General features: G+C 42.6%; 1 protein-coding gene across 1 annotated transcript in view; it reads right to left on the bottom strand.

The window, feature by feature from the left end:
• Positions 1–10,456: 10,456 nt before the first annotated feature.
• Tpo (thyroid peroxidase) overlaps positions 10,457–23,417 on the bottom strand; it is a 62,169-nt gene continuing 49,208 nt past the window's right edge. The window contains exons 16-17 of the mRNA XM_032908631.1: positions 22,473–22,596; positions 10,457–10,959 (exon numbers count right to left, since the gene is read on the bottom strand). Coding sequence (XP_032764522.1) covers positions 10,921–10,959; positions 22,473–22,596 — 163 coding nt within the window. The 3' untranslated portion in view covers positions 10,457–10,920. The remainder of the gene's footprint in view (positions 10,960–22,472; positions 22,597–23,417) is intronic.

The raw sequence follows: 23,417 nt of genomic DNA on the forward strand, positions 1-23,417 counted from the left end.
TCCATAGAAATCATCGACTCAACTGTCAAAGATAATGGAAAGTGGAAAAAGCTACTGGTCCAAAACATACAGGAAATCCAGGACTCAATGAGATGATCAAACATAAGGATAATAGGTATAGAAGAGAGTGAAGACTCCCAGCTCAAAGGACCAGTAAATATCTTCGACAAAATCATAGAAGAAAACTTCCCTAACCTAAAGAAAGAGATGCCCATAAACATACAGGAAGCCTACGGAACTCCAAATAGATTGAACCAGAAAAGAAACTCCTCCCATCACATAATAGTCAAAACACCAAATGCACAAAACAAAGAATATTAAAAGCAGTAATATATAAAGGCAGACCTATCAGAATCACACCAGACTTCTCACCAGAGACTATGAAAGCCAGAAGATCCTGAACAGATATCATACAGACCCTAAGAGAACACAAATGCCAGCCCAGGTTACTGTACCCAGCAAAACTCTCAATTAACATAGATGGAGAAACCAAGATATTTTATGACAAAACCAAATTTACACAATATCTTTCTACAAATCCTGCCCTACAAAGGATACTAAACAGTAAAAGCCCAACACAAGGAGACAAGCTACACCCTAGAAAAAGCAAGAAACTAATCATTTTGCAACAAAACAAAGAGAAGACAAGCACACAAACATAATCTCACCTCCAAATATGAAGATAACAGGAAGCAATAATAACTATTCCTTAATATCTCTCAACATCAATGAACTCAATTCCCCAATAAAAAGACATAGATTAACAAACTGGATATATAATAAGGACCCAGCATTTTGCTGCCTACTGTAAACACACCTCAGAGACAAAGACTGATACTACCTCAGAGTGAAAGGCTGGAAAGCAACTTTCCAAGCAAATGGTCTGAAGAAGCAAGCTGGAGTAGCCATTCAAATATCGAATAAAATCGATTTTCAACCAAAAGTCATCAAAAAAGATAAGGGAGGACACTTCATATTCATCAAAGGAGAAATCCACCAAGATGAACTCTCAATCCTAAATATCTATGCTCCAAATACAAGGGCTCCTACATACATAAAAGAAACCTTACTAAAGCTCAAAACACACATTGCACCTCACACAATAATAGTAGGAGATTTCAACACCCCACTATCATCAATGGACAGATCATGGAAACAGAAATTGAACAGAGACATGAACAGACTAAGAGAAATCATGAACAAAATAGATTAAACAGACATTTATAGAACATTCAATCCTAAAAAAAAAAAAAAAAGGATATACATTCTTCTCACCCCCTCATGGTACTTTCTTCAAAATTGACCATATAATCAGGCACAAAATAGGCCTCAACAGATACAGAAAGATAGATATAATCCCATGCATCCTATCAGACCACGGGCTAAAGCTGGTATTCAATAACAATAAGGAAAGAACGCCCACATATACATGGAAGTTGAACGATGCTCTACTCATTGATAACCTTGTCAAGGAAGAAATAAAGAAATTAAAGACTTCTTAGAATTTAATGAAAATGAAGGTACAACATACCCAAACTTATGGGACACAATGAAAGCTGTGCTAAGAGGAAAACTCATAGCTCTGAGTGCCTGCAGAAAGAAACAGGAAAGAGCATATGTCACCAGCTTGACAGCACACCTAAAAGCTCTAGAACAAAAAGAAGCAAACACACCCAGGAGGAGTAGAAGTCAGGAAAAAAAAATCAAACTCAGAGCTGAAATCAACCAAGTAGAAACAAAAAGGACCATACAAAGAATCAATAGAACCAAAAGCTGGTTCTTTGAGAAAATCAACAAGATAGAGAAACCTCTGGTGTGTGCTCACCCTACATGTATGTGTTCACCCTGCATGTGTGTGCTCACCCTGCATGTGTGTGCTCATCCTGCATATGTGTGTGTGTACTTATCCTGCATGTGTGTGTGTACTCATCCTGCATGTGTGTGTGCTCACCCTGCATGTATATGCCATTCCTGCATGCTAAGGTTGTTAGCAGATGTCTCCACTGGTCCCCAGGGCTCTAGGGGAACAGATGGATGGGGTAGCAGGGAAAAGCCCTCTCCAACTATTTTCAGTGTTGTTAACATTTAAGGCTTTCCTAGGAGTGTAACAGTTTGTGAGAATGAATTTAGCACCCCTAGGCTTGATACAGAACCACGGAGTTTTGAAACGTCCCTTAGGGCTTTGCTACCCCAGCAGAAGATGAATCTATAAGGACCAAGAGAACAAGTCACTGTTGGAGTTCCTACCAGTTAATAATGGGGGAATTAGTGTAGAGGTAGAGGCCATGGTGGCCTGGCTCTGTGAGGGAAGTCATTTATGATAAAGAGGTGCCGTAGCTCTTGGATCCTCTGGACATGGAGCACAATCCTATTTGCTATGCCTGGCCTCTCAGCTTTGGGGAACCTGAAGGGCTGTGGCCTGAGTTTAATCCCTCTCCCCATGCATCAAAATGACAGACGTCCCCAGCCATTATTGCTGAGCAAATACCAATTTTGCATACCTTTTAGGAATAGATCTACACTATTTTGGCATGTCTTATGCTTTTGGAAAATGTTAGTTTAAATAAACAAAACTATAAATTATAAAAATAAAATGTATATAAACCTGACACTTAAAAAAGACAAGCTTGCACACAATCATTACTTGCAAGCACATAAACGTTTCCTAGCTACACACCTTCCCATCAGCCCTAGTGTTTGGTTTCTCCCACTGGCATCAATCATACAGGTGAGAACTGAAGCCTGCTTTTCACTGCTTCCTGCTGTACAAGCTTCTGGTGTTCTGTGCTTTGTTTGATCACATGCCCTTGGCCCTGTCTGGCTCATGGCCCTTCCTGACCCTCGGGGCCTCCTTTTCAAGGTGGCAGACACAGAATAGACACATCCTGAGACTATCTTGTAGAAGAATATTCCTAGATTTTTCTTTCAGAAAATAGTTTGGGACCCATAACCTTCCCTGTCTACCACTTTGTGAATTTTTGAAGTATAGCTCACTAAAGGGCTTACTTTACTAAGGCCCATGTATGTGTAGAAGTAAGAAGTTTTATGGAAGATACCCGCAGGTGCCTGGGCTCTTGGGTGACTTGTGGATGTAGTGATTGATGGTGGGGGAGTCTGGAAAGCCCACAGTCTTCATTGCTTTTAGTGACCTTGAGGAACAAATCGAGTTGGCTTTAGCAGCCGACTCCAAAGGACTCTCCTTGAAAGAAAAAAGAATAAAACTAGCATATGTGACCACTGTAGGTTTTCCAGCCACTTTAGATCTACCTTTGAACTCAGATGGCCACATATTTCCTCTATGAAGCAGATTCTTTCTGAAGCTGGTCTGATCGAGTTCAGAACCAGGAAGTCTTTGTGGCTATCATGGTGTAAGAGACCCTTCCTCATACTTGACTTCTTGCCTAGTTAGTTAAAGTCACATAGGCATGTGGCAATGTCTCAAATTTCTTTTGATGTGCTTACGGGCTAAGGGTAGGATACTTAGGTTTGCAGGAAACTGAGTCAGAAGAGCGGTGGTGTAGTCTGTTTCCACACATGCTGTCTGCTCAGGTGGCACCTAAGTGGACACAGGGTCCACCCAAATTGTTTTCCCTGACTTTTCCATAATGAACAATAGCACTGTCAGTTGAAACAGTTACCTCTCGAGACACAGAATGCACAAAGAGTCTCCTTGTCATCCCAGGAGTGGTGTGACTTTTTCTCCTTCCCAATACCTTCACAAAGGGAAGCATCACATAAATACTATCAGATATATTCAGTTGAGATGAATTAAATTCTACAATTATTTTTAATGGGGCCTTTATTTTTGATATTTTTATCACTGCAAGGACAGATACAGAATGTTCTTTCTCTAAATTAAACCCAAAAATATTTAAAGAATACTGTCTCGCAGTAACATCTAACATGTAAGCTCTAAGTGGCGTCTCAGAAAATGATAGAGCAAGCTGGATATAGGAATAGTTTTCCGAAGCTAAGTCCCAGCAGACACTGTTTTCCAAGTGTCTAAACTGTTTTGTTGGTTGGAGCTGCCTTCCTCACGGATGGCTGCTTAGTCCACAGCCAGCTCGGCAACACAGCACGCCGTGCTTCCTTTAGGTGAGGGATTGCCTAATTCGAGTCTGCTCTGTGCTTGCCTAGTGGAATTGCTGCTGGCCCATGACCTCAGTTTTCCATCTAGGAAAGGGCAGTAACCACATGTCACAGGATGAGCCTTCTGCAGGATCTTGAGACCACTGCAGCTGTTGGCTCCTAAACTGTCACCAACCCAGGAGCTGAGCTTCCTTTCTACTCTGTAAGTCTATGGTTCTCCCTTGATGCTGCTTGGGTTAGCTCACAGAAATCACGTCTCTAAGGGCTTCTGAGGTCTCAGAAGAATGTGTTCTACTCTGCTGGGTCATCAACAGGAAGATACTTACCTTCTTATCCTCCCATCACCATGTACCCCACGATTAATAGGCCAGTCATGCCCTGCCTGGAATCATCGCTTAGGAAAACAGGTGCTCTGGGACTAGACATCTCTGACCTCAAGGATCCCACTTCTGAAAACTTCAGGGATCTCACCCTGCTCAGGTTTGATGACACAGTCCCGCTCTTGCCCAAGGGTCTGTGGCTAGGGTTTTCCAGGAGGGATGGCTTGCTCCTCGCAGACTAGACCTCTTTCTTAGTTCCTTTATGCACCAGTACGGGGATACCCTCTAGCTCCTGAGGAAAGACTCCCATCAGCTGGCCTAATTGGGCTAAATCTACAGGCTCCAGTTCTAGAGGAAAGGTGGCGCTGGCTGTTGGTGTTGGCATTGGGTGAGTGGGGTCATCTCCAGTTCAACCCCTTTGAGTGCTGTGCTACTTCTGTGAGGATGAGGGTAAGGGCATGCGGGTAACGGATTCCCACTTAGGGAGAAGAACCCTTTTCTGCATCAGGTTTGGGCATTTGGGAGCAAGGGACTGTTCTTTCCCCTTACTGCCTTGGCACCAGGCTTGTGGCCACTTCAATACTCAGAGACACTTTAGTGAAAGAAAAGCAGAGCACAATCATCTACCCAGTAGGGCAGGAGAGGTTGGACCATAGAAAGGAAGCACAGGAGATTTAGGAGTGCTGTGCTTTTGTGCTGAGTCTGAGGGGGAAACGAGTTGTTGTGAAGAAACATAACACATAACGGAAGGCCTGGGGCGCACTGCTGCTGCTGCACCTGCATGGGCTAGGCTGGTGGGTTGGACACAAGAAGGACAAACTTGTCACAGGGCTGCCTTGAGGGAGAAGGAGGAGGAGGAGGAGGAGGAGGAAGAGGAGGAGGGGGAGGAGGAAGAGGGGGAGGAGGAGGAGGAGGAGGAGGAGGAGGAGGAGGAGGAGGAGGAGGAGGAGGAGGAGGAGGAGGAGGAGGAGGAGGAGGAGGAGGAGGAGGAGGAGGAGGAGGAGGAGGAGGAGGAGGAGGAGGAGGAAGAGGAGGAGGAGGAGGAAGAGGAGGAGGAGGAAGAGGAGGAGGAAGAGGAGGAGGAGGAAGAGGAGGAGGAGGAGCTTACGATGGAAGGTTGGCTGGGCTGAGGATTCAGATTTCTATGGCTGACCCAGGGAGAACAGGACAAGAGGAAAGAGTGGGCGCTGCACTCTCCACCCACTAGCTCACAACACCTACAGATCAAGCAGGACACACCAGAGGTCTACACTGGCAGTTATGGTGCAGGTGACGTTGCTCGTGGGGTGGCTGTTTCACAGAATAGGTACCAGGGAGATTTTAGTGTTGGGCTCTTGGTCTCCTTGTATTTTGCTCTCTCCTTTCCTCTTGGCCAAACTCCAGATGGCTCTAAAGGAGGCACTTTCTGCTATCATGTGATTAATTCCCTTGCATTTTCATGAACAAACCCGACACACTGCCCATGCCTAATGGGTTAAGAGTCCATCACTGCCTGACTCCATGCTGGGTTTTCTTCCTGTAGCTCTTGATAGTTGATTTCCATCCATCTTATTGGACAGTAGAAGCATATCCAGCACTCCTGAGCCTCTATAACATGCAGGAAGGCCATGCATTTATTTAAGGCTTTTTCTATTTTAGGGTACCAGGTCTGCTTGCAGCCATGAGATTTGCTGAAGGTGCAACGGAGAATTTCATTCTGTGATTTGCACAAAGCGCTGGCCAAATACTATGGAACTAGTGCTGGAGTCAAGGGAAGGGAGCTCACAGCTTCCGACTTGAAACCCTTTAGGCTATTTTTGGAGCTTGGAGTCTAGCACGAGGCAGAGACTGGGCATCTCTGTCATTCCTCAGCCCAGCTGCCCCTGCAGGTGCATGGCAGGTGATGTAGTAGAATGGAGTAAACAGGTGTGTGCTCTCAGCATGTAGCTAAGAGGATCCCGCGGCAGTTCTCAGCTCGCACCACACTCAAAAGTCAGCTGTAAACCATGGTCTTCAGTTTCACAGCCAAGTAAGAAACTAGCCTTGTTTGTATAACTCTAAGAACACAAAAAATGAACCAAAATGGACGGAATGAAAAGGCTTCTGTGTGCAAGTCTCAAAACAACACATTTGGATTTAAGAAAGTAAATATTCCCAACACAGCTAATACAATGGCAAAAACAACAACAACAACAACAACAAAGAAAAACAAAAACCAACCCACCAACCAAAGAAACAAGCAAAACAAACCAAAAAAAAAAAAAAAAAAAAAAAAACCAACCCAAAAACCCAGCAACTGTGAGATTCCCCTTTATCTGACAGCAGGTGGTGCTGTGGGACAATGGACAGAGCAAAAGCTACTTCGCAGAAATCCTGGATGATGGGGGTCTACCTATTTGCCCTTTGTTCCTTTCTCCTAGATTTATAGCCCGTCTTCACCTTTTGGCCCTGGGAAGCTCTAGGAGTTCTATTCTAATGTCAGGGCATAGGAACAGCCAAGGTACCAACGTGTGCCATCTGTAGTAAAAGCTACTTGCCAGAAGGAAGACGCTGGGCTAATCTCAGTGGGTAAGGAATGAATCATAGTTTGAAAAGCAAGCGTCCCCAAAGGCCAGGCTAAAGGCTTGTGCCCAGGGAGGCAGTACTGGGGATGTTGGGAACTTTCATCTTAGTTTTTAAAACCATGAGCATGGAAGATCTTTGTATCTTCTGATATCTGCTTTAATTTCTTTCTTCAAAGACGAAGGTTTTTTTTTTTTTTTCTTCATAAAAGTTTGCTTGGTCACTCCAAGGTATTTTGTATTATTTGTGAATTTGTATGATTTATGTACTATTGTGAAAGGTATTGTTTCCCCGGTTTCTTTCTCAGACTATTAGTCACTTGTATAAAGGAGGGCTACTGATTTTTGTGCATTAATCTTGTATCCAACTACTTTGCCGAATGTGTTTATTAGCTGTAGGAGTTCCTTGGTAGAATTTTTAGAGTCACTTACGTGTATCAAGTCATCTGAAAATAACGATATTTTGACTTCTTTCCAATTTATATCCCCTTGACCTCCTTCAGTTGTGTTATTGCTCTAGCTAAAGCTTCAAGTATTAAACAAAATAAGCATGGGCAGACTGGAGAACCTTGTCTTGTTCTTGACTTTAGTGGAATTTGTTTTGAGCTTCTACCCATTTAAGCTGATGTTGGCCATGGGCTTGCTGTAAACTGCCTGTGTTATATGCCTTAGATCCCTATCTCTCCAGAACTTTTATCGTGAACAGATGTTGGATTTTGTCAAAGGCCTTTTTTTGCATCTAATGAGATGATCACGTGGGTCTTTTCAGTTTGTTTATATATTGGATTAATTGACTTTTGCATATTGAACCATCTCTGCATCTCTAGGATGAAGTCTACTTGATGGTGGTGGATAATCTTCTTTGTATTCTTAAATTCAGTTTGCATGTATTTTATTGAGTGTTTTTGAATTTATGTTAAGGGAAATTTATCTGTATTTCTTTATTGGCTCTTTATATGGTTTGGGTATCAATGTAATTGTGACCTCATAAAATGAACTGGGCAATATTCCTTCTGTTTCTAGTTTGTGTGATAATTTGAGGAGTATTGGCATTAAGTCTTCTTTGAAAGTCTGACAGACTTCAATTCTAAAACCATATTTTTTTTTTGGTTGGGAGACATTTAATGACTGCTTTTTATTTTACTAGGGGTAAATAATCTGTTTAAATTGCTTAACTGATCTTGATTTAACTTTGGCAAGTAGGACCTATCTATACAATTACCTATTTCTGTTAGATTTCCTATTTGTCCATGATTTTGAAGCATGCCCTTACGAGTCTCTGGATTTCCTTGGCGTTGTTACATCCTCCCTCTCTTTTCATTTCTGGTTTTGTTAATTCAGTTGAGAGTTTGTTGATTTCCTTGATTTATCTCAAAGAACCAGCTCTCTGCTTCATTGATTCTTTGAATTCACTTTATTTTCATTTTATTTATTTCAGTTCCGAGTTTGAATATTTCCTGCTGTCTATTCCCTTTGGGTATAATTACCTCTTTTTGTTCTAGAAATTTCAGATATGCTCTTAAGTTGCTAGTATGAGATCGCTCCAGTTTTTGTTTTGTTTTGAATGTAGACACTTAGTGCTATGAACTTGTCTCTTAGAGCCACCTTCAGTGTATCACATATGTTTGGGTATATTGTGTATTCATTTTCACTCAATTCAAGAAAGTCTTTAATTTCATTTCTGACCTGACTTATTTTGCATTCAGTAGTGAATTGTTTAGTTTCCATGAGTTTGTAAGGTTTCTGTTTTTGATGAGCAGCTTTTAATATGTAGTGGTCTGATAGGACACATAGAGTTACTTCTATTTTCCTGTGTATGTTGAAACTTGCTTTGTGGCTGAATATGTGATCAATTTTGGAGAAAAGTTCATAAGGTAGAGAGAAGAAGATATATTCTTGTGAGACTGGGTGAAATGTTTTGTAAATATCTGTTAGATCCGTTTGGTTTATAGCACCAATTAGCTCCAGCATTTCTGTTTAGTTTTTATCTGCATGACCTGACTATTGATAAGAGTCAGAGATTTAAGTCTCCTATTATCAGTGTGTAAGGGTCAATATGTGATTTAAGCTGCAGGAGAGCTTCTTTTACAAACTTTGGTGCCCTTTGTGTTTGGGGCATAGATGTTAAAAATTGAAATGTCATTTTGGTGAACTTTTCCTTTGATACATAGTGCCCTTCTCTATCTCTTCCAATTAGTTTGGTTTGAAGTTAGATATTATTTTGATAGATATTAAAATGGCTCCAGCATAGGTTTGCTTCATAAGTTTGCTAATTATTCTTTGATTTTGTTGTTCTTTGCCAATTCTCCCCTTTCCCATACCTCCCATCCTCCCCTCTCCCATGCTTCCTGCTGCTCTCCATCCACCCCTCCCATACCCTCCCATCCTCCTGCTTCTCCCCATCCTCTCCTCTCTCATGCTTCCTGCTGCTGTCCAGCCTCGCCATTCCATGCCCTCCCATGCCCTCCCATCCTCCTGCTGCTCCCCGTCTTCCCCTCTCTCCCATGCCTCTTGTTGCTCCCCATCCTCCTGCTACTCTCCAGGCTCCACATCCCATGCCCTCTTGTCCTCCTGCTGCTCCCCAGCCTCCCCCTCCCATGCCCTCCTGTCCTCTCACTCATACTATCCTCTCCTCTCCTGTACCCTCCTGCCTTCTTGATTGTCTGCTTTCTCCCTCTTTTCTTTCCCTCTTCCTGTAGAGATTTCTCCCCCATCCCCATGGCTCCCTCTCTAGTTTTAAGACCTAAGCCCTCCCTGCCTTCATACAGTTCTAAAAATTAAACCTACAATCTTCATATGAGAGAAAACATGCTGTCTCTCAGAGCCTTGCTTATTTGGGCTAATGTAATAATTTCAGACTATTCATTTTCATACAAATGTCAGGATTCCAGTTTTCTTTAAGGCTGGATAAAGTTTTATTGTGTTTATGTGCCACATTTTCTTTGTTCATCCACTAATGAATTTCTAGGGTGGGTCTATTTCTGAGCTCCTGTGCAGGTATCTCTGTGGTGTGCTGCCTTAGAGCCTTCAGGTACATGTTCAGGAGAGGTATGGCCAGATCAAATGGTCACTCTGGTTTTAGTTCTGTGATATCAATAGCAGCTGCACCCGCCTTACAATTAAGTGATATGACTCCCAAGAGCTAGCCCTAATGGGAAGATCAGTGGAACCGTCTTTAAAGTGGGTAGGACTCCTGCACTTCCCTGTAATTTTTGTGCTTCAGACATGAGCAGTTTTGTTGTACTATGTGACCCCACCATAGTGTTCTGTCTTACTAGAGGCCCAAAGCTATGTGGCCTATCAGTCATGGACCAAAACCCCAGAACTGTGAGCAACAATAAAACTTCCTTCCTATAATTTATCATGCAACGTATCAGTTACCATAATGCAAAGCTAACTAACACAGATTGGGAAGACAAGGAAGGATAAAGATGGAGAATGAGTGTTAATGAACAAGCTAGGATGGTTATGGTGAAATAACATTTCCAGGCTTATAAAGATATATAATATGTAATGTTTTTAATGCAAGCCTAGAGGAAGAGGATATCTGAGCTAGACCAGAGAAGGGCTGTGGCATTTATTCGTCTGTGCTTTGTGGTGACTGGAACATAATGAGAGAACTGAATGTATCTGGAAGAGATACATTCTGATTCTGAATGAACGTGGAATTGTCTGGAAGGATCTGGAGTCTATGCTAGCTTCTCTCAAGCCTTTCAGGCTTATGCGATTCTCTTATCCTTCCACCTACTCATCCATTAGCCTTAATGTGTAGGAGAGGCATTAGCACAGTCTGGCCTGGCCTGCTCCTGTGGAAACACATGAGATGGAACTCAGCTACGCAGCCTTGGACTGATAAGATTAACCATCTGGTGTCCTCAAGCCTCTGACTTCAACATGTATCATGTCTTTCTTTGCCCAGGCAGCTTGAGAGATGCATTAGCCAATGTCTGGCTCCAAAGCAGTGAGGACTTCTATTCACACAGGAGGACTCTGGATCCATAAGCCGGTTCCTGCCAAGAGAGAAGGCAGGATGAGTAGTGTCTCCAATACTAATACCCCTGACATTTCATGTGCCACTCAAGTCACTGAGGTATGAATTTAAACTCGAAGGCACCATTTGCATTTAGCTGAGCAAAGCCTTCACTTCCATTCACATGAGCCCCAGGAGGCAGGTTCAGCTTTCAGCTTTGCAGTGAGTCTAGGACCTCTGCTTAAGGGATAGAGTGCTAGGGCCCCACCCAGGAGTGACTATTAGGGTAAAAATGGCCATTTTAGACAGGCCTCTCATGTGATACGTGACTTTGAATTAATTTTTGTTAAAAGAAATTAGTACATTTATTTTATAGGCATGAGGGTAAGAGGCAAAACACCAAGTTTATACTGATTTTCTCATGCTGGTTATAACTTTATATTTCAGTTTTATTTTTTTCTCCTGTGTATGTCTCTGTGGGTCCATGCATATGTGTGCGTAGCTGCAGAAACTGTAAAAAAAGGACTCAGATCTCCTGGAGCTGGAGTTACAGGGATCTGTGAGCAGCTTCACCGATGTAGTAGGAACTAAACTCAGCTACTCTAGAAGAACAGTGAACCCTCCTAACTGCTAAGTCATCTTTCCAGCCCCTATCAGCCATTTTATTTTAAAAAGCAAATTTAAAAATCTTTTTTTTCTTTTTTACTTCCCCCAAGTAATAACTCAGCAAATGTTGAAATACTTGCATGTAGTTTCAAAACTGGTTTTTACCTGTCTTTTACACTGTACAAAGGAGGCATTTCAGTACCAAATGTATAAAGGAAAGTTTTGACTACTTCAAGGTATGTTTAAAAGGAAGCTTTTTATTGTAAATCTGAGAGAGAGTACTGCAAGAGATATCTGGGAGATCCAGAGCAGAGAGAGAGACTAGTAGACTAGACATGGTCAGTAGAATGGACCAGGCTATGAAAGGGGTTTGAGAGAGGAAGACCAAGGGCACAGAGGCAAAAGTATCAGGGTTAGATAGAAATGAGAAGGTGGGGGAAGGGAAGCTTATGAACTGAAGAAGATTAGGATAGGTGGTAGGGTGAGAACAAGGCTACCAGCATAGACACTGTAACAGTTACTTGGGAAGCTGAGAACCTTTGAGGCCAGCGTGTACTTTTAGTATGCTAATAGGCACTCTAACCCTAACTATTTGTTCTGTGGTTTCTTTGGAATTTGGGATTTGACTTCTGAGCCTTGTCCTTGATAAGGGGTGAGGTAATCTCTTCTGTAATTGCTTCTTTGCTGAAATTAGGCCAATGTTGACATTGTTAGGGCCCAGGAAGGCTGGAAAAGTATTCAGAGACCAGGTAGGAAGAGTAGAGTGCGGCTGGGGGCTGTCTGTTTCGCACACTGTTCAGGTTCTACAGGACCACTTGGGGCTAGTGACATACAGGCAGCTTTGGAGCAGTCCGGAAGTGCTAGGTCAAGCCGATTGAAAATTCATCAGAAACATCTAGTTTATATCTGCTTTCAGAACATCCAGGACTTGCTGGTTTGATTTAGAGCTATTTTCAGCCTTCAGTTGATTGGAAATCTGCTGGGACAGGTATAGACTAGGGGCAAAACGTAAAGTTAAAGAGCTTAGGGGAAATATTTATTTCGGGTATGCACTTGAAATTTCCAGACTTGGGCTCTTGATAGTTGGTGTGGAAGTGCTAGGTCCAGAGAAAGTTTCTCTCCCTAGACAAAAGCCAGCAAGCACTCCCTCAGGGACTTGAGGGAGCTACTTCTCACTTGCTAGGAGTCATTCTCCATATCACTGGTAAAAGGGGCACATGGTCCTTCTCCTGGGTTTCAGACCCCAGGGCAAGGGGCTGAGGTACATATTTTACATAACAAAGCAGACCTGACCTCCAGAGTGTCCGGGCATCCCTCAGTCCCTACCTGGCATCCCCTACCTTCTACCCTGCCCTTTCCATCCCAGGGACTGGGCTGCCCTTTCTCCAGAGGGTCTTCCCTATAGTATCTAGACATTTTGTCCCCTGCAACTCCTGCACACACCTCTCTGTATACACCTTTCTTCTCTCTTTTCCCCTTCCCTCTGTCTCCCCCCTCATGATAACTTCCTTGACCTCATTCCCTGGGACCAGTGAACTCACCCAGAGTGCCTTTCTAATAAGCCCGCCTTCATATACACTAATCTGGTTTGAATGGACTCATTTCACTGGTGGAGAAAGAGCTCATCTTCCATTAACAGATACCTGTAGTACCTAAAACATCAAGGTCCATGCTCGCCGCCAGCCTCCCTCAGGCTCTACTCCCTAGTTACTGCTATACACTTCAAAGTCTCCCACCCAGCTCACTGGCTCCCTTTCTCTAGGTACCCATTTCCCTATAGCCCTAGAGATTATTTTCCCTGTTGCTTCTCCATGGTGATGTCCATCATACAGGCAATTTCTTCTATGTGTTGGGGGGAAAAGGCAGTCCCCTGGGAGGATCCCCACTGGATCTACCTGGTTAGCGTTGAGTATCAGTCCCTCAGCACGGTAGCCTGAGATAAAATCATTGTCTGTCTCCTCTGGCCAGCCTCTAAAAGGCCTCCCATCACATCACGTAATTAATTTTAATAAACTGAGGGAGGTCACTGAGAGAGCCAGTTGAAAATCCTGCCAAGTTCCATACCCTACAGAGCCCCTCCTTCAGTACCTAAAGCTAGATCTTAATTCTCAAGAGGGCACAATTGTTTTCTCACATCCTGTTCCAGTTAGTTTCCGATATTAGAAAGAAAAGTAAAACCTTAAAAGGCTGGATGACAGTCCTCAAACTACCCAGAGAGATTGGCTAGATGTGGCATTTAAGGTGTTTAATGGAAGAGAAAGGCAGGGAAAGATGCAAACAACTTCTGTGAGAGTCAGAAGTACAAGCTCCTGGACACAGCCCTGTGGTGTCTTCTGAGGACAATGATGGGGGCACAAATGAACCCCACTTGGGGCTTGATTTAAAATAGAGAACTGGCCACTGTGTGAAAAGCTGCCTTTCACTTTGCCCACCTCCAGGACCCTGCCTGCCTGAACTATGGAAAAGTAGGACACTGGAGTTGACTGCACTCCTTGCCTCAGGTCAGTGCCCTAAGTTTCTCCTCTACAGGAAAGACTCTTTGATCTTCTGGGTCTGTTGTCCAAAGACTGACACCACCTTGGGACTTCTACCTCTAACAAAACCATCAATATTATGAGAGAGGAGCCTAGGATAACTGTCCAGGTAAGCCTCTGCCATTCTTAATTGATTTGGGAGCTATTGGGCACTTACTCTGATGTAAGTTATCCTTCTCAGATCTCTGTGGTGGGTGTGGGTGATGATGGACAGCTCACCTGTACCATGCCTGCCTGGGTGGTGCCATATTCCTACCTTGATGATAATGGACAGAACCTGTAAGTCAGCCTCAATTAAGTGTTGTCTTTATAAGAGTTGCCTTGGTCATGATGTCTACTCACAGCAGTAAAATTCTAACTAAGTCACCAACTTTCCATACCAAAGCAGCCTGTTTCCACAACTGCAGTAAGGTACAGCCTACCTTCAACTTATGTGACAATCCCAGGTATATTTGTCTTCTCCAATACCAAACCCAGCCTGTATTGACTATCCTGAAAATAACGATATTTTGACTTCTTTCCAATTTATATCCCCTTGATCTCCTTCAGTTGTGTTATTGCTCTAGCTAAAGCTAGAGTTATAAGTATCATCTCTCTAACCAGGGTGGGGCACACAACCTCAAAAACTGTGCTGTGGGCCATGCCAAGTATGGTCGCCTTCATCATCCAGGGCCCCTGGGTTAGATCTAAACCTACATGACAGGGGCTAGCCCATCCAGCAAACAGTGAGTGATAATAATCTTTTTAAATTCCTTGAAGGAAACACCCACTACCATTTTCTTTTAGGTAATAGAGTGGAGGTTTATTCAACAGTCTGAAATCACCCTCCAAGTCTAAGTTGCAGGTCAGCTCTCTCAACCCAGCCCTTCTGAAGGCTATTTTAAAGTACCCCTGGATCTCCTCCACATCTCTGGCAGTAACAGTGGGCGGTAGCCGTGAAGCAGTAACAAGTAATGTAACTCCATGCTTCCTTTATGCTCCTGGGCAACAATCCCTAGAAGCAGCTATGCCTCTTATCCACTTAACCCTAAACTCTACATTCTGTAACCTCAAAACATGCCCCTCCCATCACTTCTTGTTAGCATTTCCTCTAGGCTCTGCCCAACAGTTACCTAGCAACAGGCAGGTAGAAGCCTGGCTAGCCTCTAAGAACTGTTAGTTACCTCTCTCCATTTTTCCTACATTCTTGGCCACCTTTCCCCCTCTTTTTCTTTTCCTCTCTCCTCTTTCTTTCTGTCCTTCTCTGCCCACGCAGGTCCCAAATAAACTCTCTTTCAGACTAAACTTGTCATAAGGCTGATTTCTCAGAGGGAACGCTTTAGCATGGGCCAGCCCAGGTGTTCCCTTCCACCACACCACTCCTGGTCCTCTTTACTCTCTGGTGATACCAGTTGACTGCCTATTTAATAACCACTCTCAGTTCTGCCCTTTGTCCTCACATATTAACATCCCAATTTCAAGAACCTCCTTCTTGTACCCATTCAAGCTGCACCTATTTTACCAGTCTTCACGAGCTTTACCAGCCCACTCATGGTCCCTATTTTCCAACTCTATTGCTTCCCCAACTAATTTTATACACAGAAGGAGAGTTCTTTACTCTCCCCAAAGTTTCACACAGGGTCTGATGGGCTGTAGCCCTTCCAATCATGATTGGAATTAGCTTGGCAGTCTCAGTGGCTTCTGTGGATTTGGCCACAGGCTGCTGTGGTCAGTCTATATCTATCTCAGCAGATATCCACCCAGCTAGGAGACACCATCCAGGAATCAACCTCTGCTCTGCAATTATTCCTAAACCAGTTTAATTCCCTAACCTTAGTAGTCCTAGAAAAGGCTTTCCACTTAGTAGCAGCTCAAAGGGAGGTACCTGCTTCTCCCTCAATGAAGAATGCTGATAATATACTAAAACCAATCAGACCAGGTGGAAGTAAAGACTTACATGAGCTAAAAAAAAAAAATCTCTCTGGCGTCCAGAGGCTAACACTTTTGTAGAACTCTCACTTTCTACTCTCTTGGGCCCCCTGGCCCTTAAATCTCCTTGGTCCACTGATTTCCATACTCCTCATAATAATGATTGTTCCTTGTTTCTTCGAGTTCTTTCAGGAAAGAATTAGCAAGATTACCTGGTGGTTGGTAAACCAGATATTTGTGGTGGAATTTCCCCCAGCAGCCTACCATCAGCTATTAGCCTGAGCCTCTAACTACTACTCCAAAGTGGCCTGTAGTTCATCAGCCCCAGAGAGTCCTACAGAAACTTGGACAGTGAGTGAAAAAAACAAAACAAAACAAAACAAAACAACAGATGTTTCTGGCCATTGCCTGACTTTCTTTCTGGCCTTATGACTGGCATTCCAGGCTTCCTGATTCTTAACAAATTGCTAATTTCAGCTGAGAAGTAGTTAGAGGAGATTATATCTTTAGTTACCCCGTATCAACAACCAAAAGCCTGGAATGTCAGGTCTCAGGAACTTCCAAGGTCTGCCAGTTAGACAAAAGCCAACACTCCTTCCAGGACCTGAGAAGCTACTTCTCATTTGCTAGAAGGAGTTATTCTCCTCATCTCTGGCAAAAGGGACACGTGGTCCTTCCACTAACATATAACTGTTGCCTATACATATATCATATAACTGTGTTGCCTATACATATATCAAAGTCCATGTGAGCCTCCACGCTCCCTCAGTCCCTACGCATAAGGACTTGTTATATAGTTCAAAGCCACCGAACCCAGCCCACCTTTCTCCCAGGCACCATTCCCTGAAGAACACCACCCCCATCCCCTACTGCTTCTCACTACTTTCCTGAAAGACAGTTTAGAATAAACTTTTCCACCCTTTGAGCAGGTATTTCAGTTTCTTTACTACACCCCTTACATTCCAGAAGTAGTTCCCAGACTAGGTGAGGTAGGGGGCGGGAGTGAGAGAAGGAGAGAGAGAGAGACCACATATTCATGAATATGCAGTAGATGAGGCTGTTTGATTGGCAGGAGTACTCACTTGGAGTCTGTTTGATCTGTAGGTGGATCCAAGTCTCAACTCCCTGAAGCTTACATGAATTAAAAAAGCTTTAGATAAATTAGCATATACATTATTTGTAATCTGCATTGAAACCCCCATCCTGTGTGTTTGTAAACAGTTAGGATAGACTCACCCTGCTGAGTCATAGGAAAAGCTATGGTTTGGGGGTTTAAGTCATGAACACTCCTCTGTCTAAAGGGCTGGATATGCAGGCTGGATGGAGAGGTTTTCAGCATGACGAGAAGTACTTTGAAGTCCATGCAACCAAAGGAAATTTAAAAATTTGAGCTGGCGATGATGATACTAGAAGTCAGTATTTTATAAGAGCTAGATAAGTAAGCTATCAGAACTCCATTGATTAATGTCAAAACTATGAACTTTTCAAGTCTAATATAATAACAATAACATACTCAGAGAGAAGGAAATCTGAAGCATTTTTTGTTTCTCACATACCTTAAATAATTTTCTTTAGCCCTTTACACTATGCTTTTACATATCTCAAATCGCTTCCATAGACCCTCACAACTTAAGTTTTTCACTTAATACACAGACTTTTACAACTTGCATCTGCATATCTTAAATTGATTACTTGGACCCTCACAACTTACGTAAACTCCAAATCCTTTCCTCCAGTTATTTACCATGACACACAGCTGGCTGCCCACTCAGAGCAGTCACTGCCACGGAGAATTCCTTTAAATAAAGGAATAGCAAAATCTTATGTCGAACCCTGTTTTATGAGTTTATGTCTTTCAACGTGAAGTCTGCCAGCACAGTAAACTGTCTGTGTCTGATTATTTACATATGCAATGCACTGACCTTGTTGCTGCAGCCTTGGGGGAGGGGCTGGTTTGCTTGCTGCGTTTAAACTGAGAAAGTCACAGCTAGCCACTGACATAATCAGAGATCTGAAAAGGATACATTAGGGCAGGAAGTAGGACCCAAATGGCCTTTGCATCAGTTCAAATGACAAGATTTACTCACTATCTAGACATTTACCCTATGCTCCTCATGATAATCTGAATGGTTTCATTGGGGGTAGAGTTTATCAGGCTTCTGGCTATCACCCAGGACAGTATTAAGTCTCAGCTGCCAGACCCAGAGAGATCCCAGGTCTGAGAGATTTTCCAGTGGAGGAGGAACCTGGGAAAACTGACATCTGGTAGGGAGTCAGGGTAGAGCAATTAACCCTACAGTGCAGTATCTACAGTTCAGGAAGCAGAGTCCTGGCAGAGGCACGGGGCAGTTCATTCCCCAGTGGTTACTGTTACCACAGTCCAGGTGGAGTCATCTGTGCCCTGTTGTCTATCAGGGGAAGCTTCTCCATTAAACACTTTAAATGCCACCTTCAGCAGATCTCTGAGGAGTTTGAGGACCATCTATTTAGCGTACCTGTTTAAACAAACTTTACTTGTTTTTAGTTACTTGCTGCTTTAGGCTTAACTTTGAAAACACATACAGGAAGCTAAACAAAGCTTGTCCTTGTAAGTGAGTTACATTTGTACTTAGCATCATGATGAACTGATCATTAACTTGTATGTGTTAATTATCTTTAACAGTTTACAACAAGCTAATAGCTTATATAAGATTGGGCTTTTATAAGTTTATCCCACTTAAGGTTGGGCATTAAAAACTTGAAGACTTAACTGAAGATCCTTTAGAATCAAAATAAAACTTTGAACCATAAATACAGTCGCAAAGACAAAAGGGCTAGACATGTATCTTCAGATAAGTTTCTGCCATCCTGAGTAGACCTTAGGAATTCATAAACTTTACTTATGAAACATCTTATTCATCAAACATATGTGTTGGGTTCCAGACCTTACAGAAGGGGATAAGATTTATATTTTACATACCAAAGTAGACTTGGCCTCCAGGTTCTCCCAGTATCTCTCAGTCCCTACTTGTATACAGGCCCTTTACTGAAAGCTTTCCAGCCCATGCTGCCTTTTCCTCAGAGCCTCTTCCCTATATAGCCCAGGCATTTTTGTCTCTCTGCACTCTTTGCCTTCTTTCTTTATATACAATTTCTTTCTCTTCCCCTTTCCCACTATCTCCCTCCCCATGGCAACCTTACTGGATGCCTTCAGGGCCAGTAAACTGCCCTGCCTGAGAGCAATTTCCCAATAAACCTGTGTTTATATATATTTTAGTCTGGCTTAAATTGGCTCATTTCACCCACAAAGAAATAACTTATCAACATGTTGTTCCTTTAAAATTTTTCTAGAAGCCTGATGTTAAACACAATTAACAAGGGTATACGTGATTAATTATACATCTCTAAGTCTGCTTTTGTTTATCTAGTAGACCTTTATAACTTTAGAAATTTATAAACCTTATTTATTAAATATTCCTTATTCATCAAACATACGTTGTTCCTTATCTAAAATTTTCTAGAAGTCTGGTGTTGAACAGTTAGCAAAGATCTAAGTAGTGAGATATACATCTCTAAGTTTCTGTTAACATAAGCATACCTTTATAACCTTAGGAATTTGTCATCATACAAAGATCTATCCTAATCCAAAATATTTTGGAAGCCTGCTGTTTCCTTCTTAGTCTAAAGAAGAGATACAATAATAAGCAGAGGGCTTAGTAGCACTAAGAAGTTTTATGATTGTTGCCTTGGTTTCTTTATATCATCTAGTCATCTGAACTAGGATGGTGGTGAAGTTACATGCACCCTTTACAACCTTAGTAAAGATGGTTGCCAGCCACATGGTTGTTTCCATCCTGATGAGGTCATCAGCCAAGATGGAGGTGAACAACATGGTTGCTATTTGAAAACATCTATTTTCCTAAACAAGAGTTGAATTCAAGTTACATAGACAGTATGCTGTCATAGATCTATTTGTTTAAACAAGAATTAAGTCACATATGTAGGATGGTATAGCAGATTAAGATTACCTGTGTATAGCTTTAACAATTATTAGCCATTTGTTACAACTTTTAAGCCTTTTGTCACAGGTTTAACAGATTTCCTTTAAACTGTACTCAAAAAACTTACAAATCCTGAGTCAAACAGTTTACCCAATAGTTTTAAGAGATTTTGTTTGAAAGTAGAGCGACAACATTATAGAGAGAAAAGATCTTTAAGACTGGAAAGTAAAGACAGCTTAGAGACAAGAGGCTTTTGAGACTGTAGAGCAGAGAAAGTTTATACAGAAGAGATTTGGGGATCATTTGTGCAGTGGCAGATGTTGTTGCGGAAATCAAGTGCGCCATTTTTAGCCATTGAGTTGTAATGAGAACAAGATGCTTTCAGTAAGACACCGAGGGTTTAATGAAATCTCTGAGTCCAAGGAGGGAAGAAGAAAGGGTCACAGACAGGTGTTCTACTAGACCAAAGGTTCTGATACATTTCAGTAAGTTCCAAGAGGGAGCTAAGAGACTGAGGAGAACAGGGTCACCATGAGGGACAGGGTTGCAAACAGGAACTCCATAGAGTGAGGATTCCATTATGCTATAGGCATGGGGTGCAGGGGCATAAAAAGGCTGAAGGGCTTAGAGAACACACCCTAGTGGGGAGGTGAGGAGACCCCAGAAAGAAATGTGGGGAGAAAGATAGGGTGGGAAAGAGAAGAATGTCTTAGTGACAAAATATTCAATCTGAGCATCGCCATGTAGAAAGAGAAATGTCCCAAATTTTAGAGAATAGGCACCCTTTTGCATATTGATGGGGACCAAAGGGTATGAGAAGAACATCCTGGCACATCAGTGTGGCTTTTAAAGTAATAGTAGACAAAGCAAGTGGCTCTGGGGTGATATTTTACCTAGTAGAAGAGAGGTGGGTGGTTAGAACAGGTAGATGAGAAAGCAGCTGAAGATATGGACTGGGAGAGGCCTTTAGGAAAAGCGAGGATTCAAAGAGAGGAAGAGGGGTAAATTGTCTTAGCAGAGAGATAGCTCCAGAAGCCAAAGAGACTAAGAGGACAATTACTGAGTGGGCAAGGAAAGATGAATGGTTAAAGCAGGTAGAGGAAAATGTAGGTATGTTTTTGTGCACTGTGTAAAAGGTTATCCTTGTGTTGCTCAAATGTTGATTCATCTGCCTTCGTATCTCATTTCAATCTGGACACATGGTATTGTAATGCTTATGTCAAGAGTCTCCTGTTTCAAGTTAGTGTAAACAATTTTTGCCATTTATTCTCTGCCTTGTCAATAAATGCTGGTCATTCACTGGCTGGGAAGATGAGAGAATAGGGTGGAAGGAACTTCTATCAACCAGGGGAAGAGGAGTTGGAGTTGAAACAATGAGGAAGGGGTCCAGAGAGAGCTCATAGAAACACATCTGAAACCCAAAGAGCCTGGCCAATAATAATAACAAGTATATTGTGATCATAGTGGGGAGGTAGCCAGATTACCTTAGGGGGTTAAGATAGAGCATTTGACTGCCTGGATATTGAGGTGAAATATTAAAATAAATGTTAGTTTTTCTGTGTCATTATATTTTACAGCTAGGATAAAGATATACAGCTGCTAGATTAATTCACTAACATTACAAGAATTTTATAAGGAAGAAGCAACTGAAGAGTCAGACTCTAGAGTTTGGAAACAAATATGATAGGTGGCAGAAGCCAGCAGAAACAAATGATTAAAACAAGCCTTAGGGGAGTCAGATCAGTAGATTGGTTTGGATAGGAGTGGCTGAGCTGGTTAGGGGGCTCACATATGTTTCTTCTGGATTTTAGCACCAGATGTATAAAGTAAGGATGTGATTGTTCTAAGTATGTTTGAGGGAAAGTTTTTGCCATATATATGAGGGCAAGTACAACTAGAGGCATTTAGAAGAGTCCAGAGCAGGGAAAGAAAATTGGTAGTAGACTATAAACATGGCCAGTAGACTGAACCAGGCCATGAAAGGAAGGTACAGAGGGTGGGACAAGGAGAGAGAGAGAGAGAGAGAGAGAGAGAGAGAGAGAGAGAGAGAGAGAGAGAGCAAAAGCCATGAGAGTATATGGCCAGAATAAGGATTGAGAAGCAAGGGGAAGGGAGGTCCATGAGTTGGAGAAGTTTAGGGTAGGGGATGGGGTGAAAAGAGGTAGGAACCCAGCATGGACTCTAACAGGTACTTGCTATGTTGAGAGGACCTGAGGCCAGCATGTGTTTTGGTATGCTAATAAGTGCCACACTTAGCCTTTGTCCCAAGTTTCATTTGGACCTGACCGTTACTATTTCTAACTTATTATCTGAACTTCTTAAGTAGTAGGTTCAACTTCTGACAAATTATTAGTCTTTTATAAATAGTGTGAGAAAGAATGCCAAAAGGAGGGAAGTACAGGATAGAACAGGGCTCCATATTAAACAGCTGTTTGGAGGGCACCTGTGTACAGGTGCAAAAACCGCTGATAGTCTTAGTGACATTCCTGGGATTGGGGAGACGACACACACCAGTGTGTACCCACCTGTTCAGCATCTTGAGCCTCGGCCTTTTGTGGTGAAATCCCACTCTCCTGACTCTTTCTGAATCCTGACTCCGTGGTCACTCTCTCGGTGATCAGCAATGTGGACTTCTTATCAGCATGTGTCCTGTGAATAAGCATGTATCCTAGTCATTGTTGCCAAAACTTGGAAGACCACTCCAGCGCCTGAGACCACCCTGCTCCACAGGAGCTGGACACAGACATAGGAACAGTAGACACCTCCGTGGACTTAGTGTCAGGGAAGCCACTCAGGGGACCACGGAGAATGGCTTTCTCTATGGCCTCATGCAGGTTGTTAAATGGTAACCCGACTCTAGAGGAGCCGGTGGAGAGGAGGTTTTGGCAGTGTCAGAAGGAGTTCCAGACACAGTAGTTAGCAAAACCACTCACCATAGCTTGCAAATGCCTGACCCTGCCTCATTTAATTTATCATGCTTTTAATTATTCAAGAAATGTGTTCATCAAATTGCAGAGCCTGCAAGGAGATGCCAATTTGTGAAGCAGAAGCTCGCGACTCATTTCTTCCATTCTTGTTAATGGCCTGTCACATTTGCTGCAGCTGTAGGTTTATAAGCTGCCCTGTAGACATGTAAGGCCATGTTACTGTCACTTCGCAGAGCCTATCTACCTTATGACTCTCCACTCCCATATGCAGGCAAATGGTTATGTGATTCTTGAAGGAGAGTCATGCTTTCCTCTATCCATGAACCATGGGCTGGCTGGCTGTACATTCCTCTTCAATAGGAATTTTGTCATGTGCATAATCCTAGCTCTCTTCCAACAAAATAACACTTTCATGTAAGATTGATGATGATGGTTTAAAGGAATGCCTTTCCAAGAAAATAAAGTAGGACCTGGTTCTGGATTCTGGAAACTTCAAACAGTCTACCAAGCCCCACTTTGTGTATAAATATCTTTACCTGAGGG

The sequence above is a fragment of the Rattus rattus genome, chromosome 7, assembly GCF_011064425.1.
Source record: "Rattus rattus isolate New Zealand chromosome 7, Rrattus_CSIRO_v1, whole genome shotgun sequence".
NCBI classification, from domain to species: domain Eukaryota; kingdom Metazoa; phylum Chordata; class Mammalia; order Rodentia; family Muridae; genus Rattus; species Rattus rattus.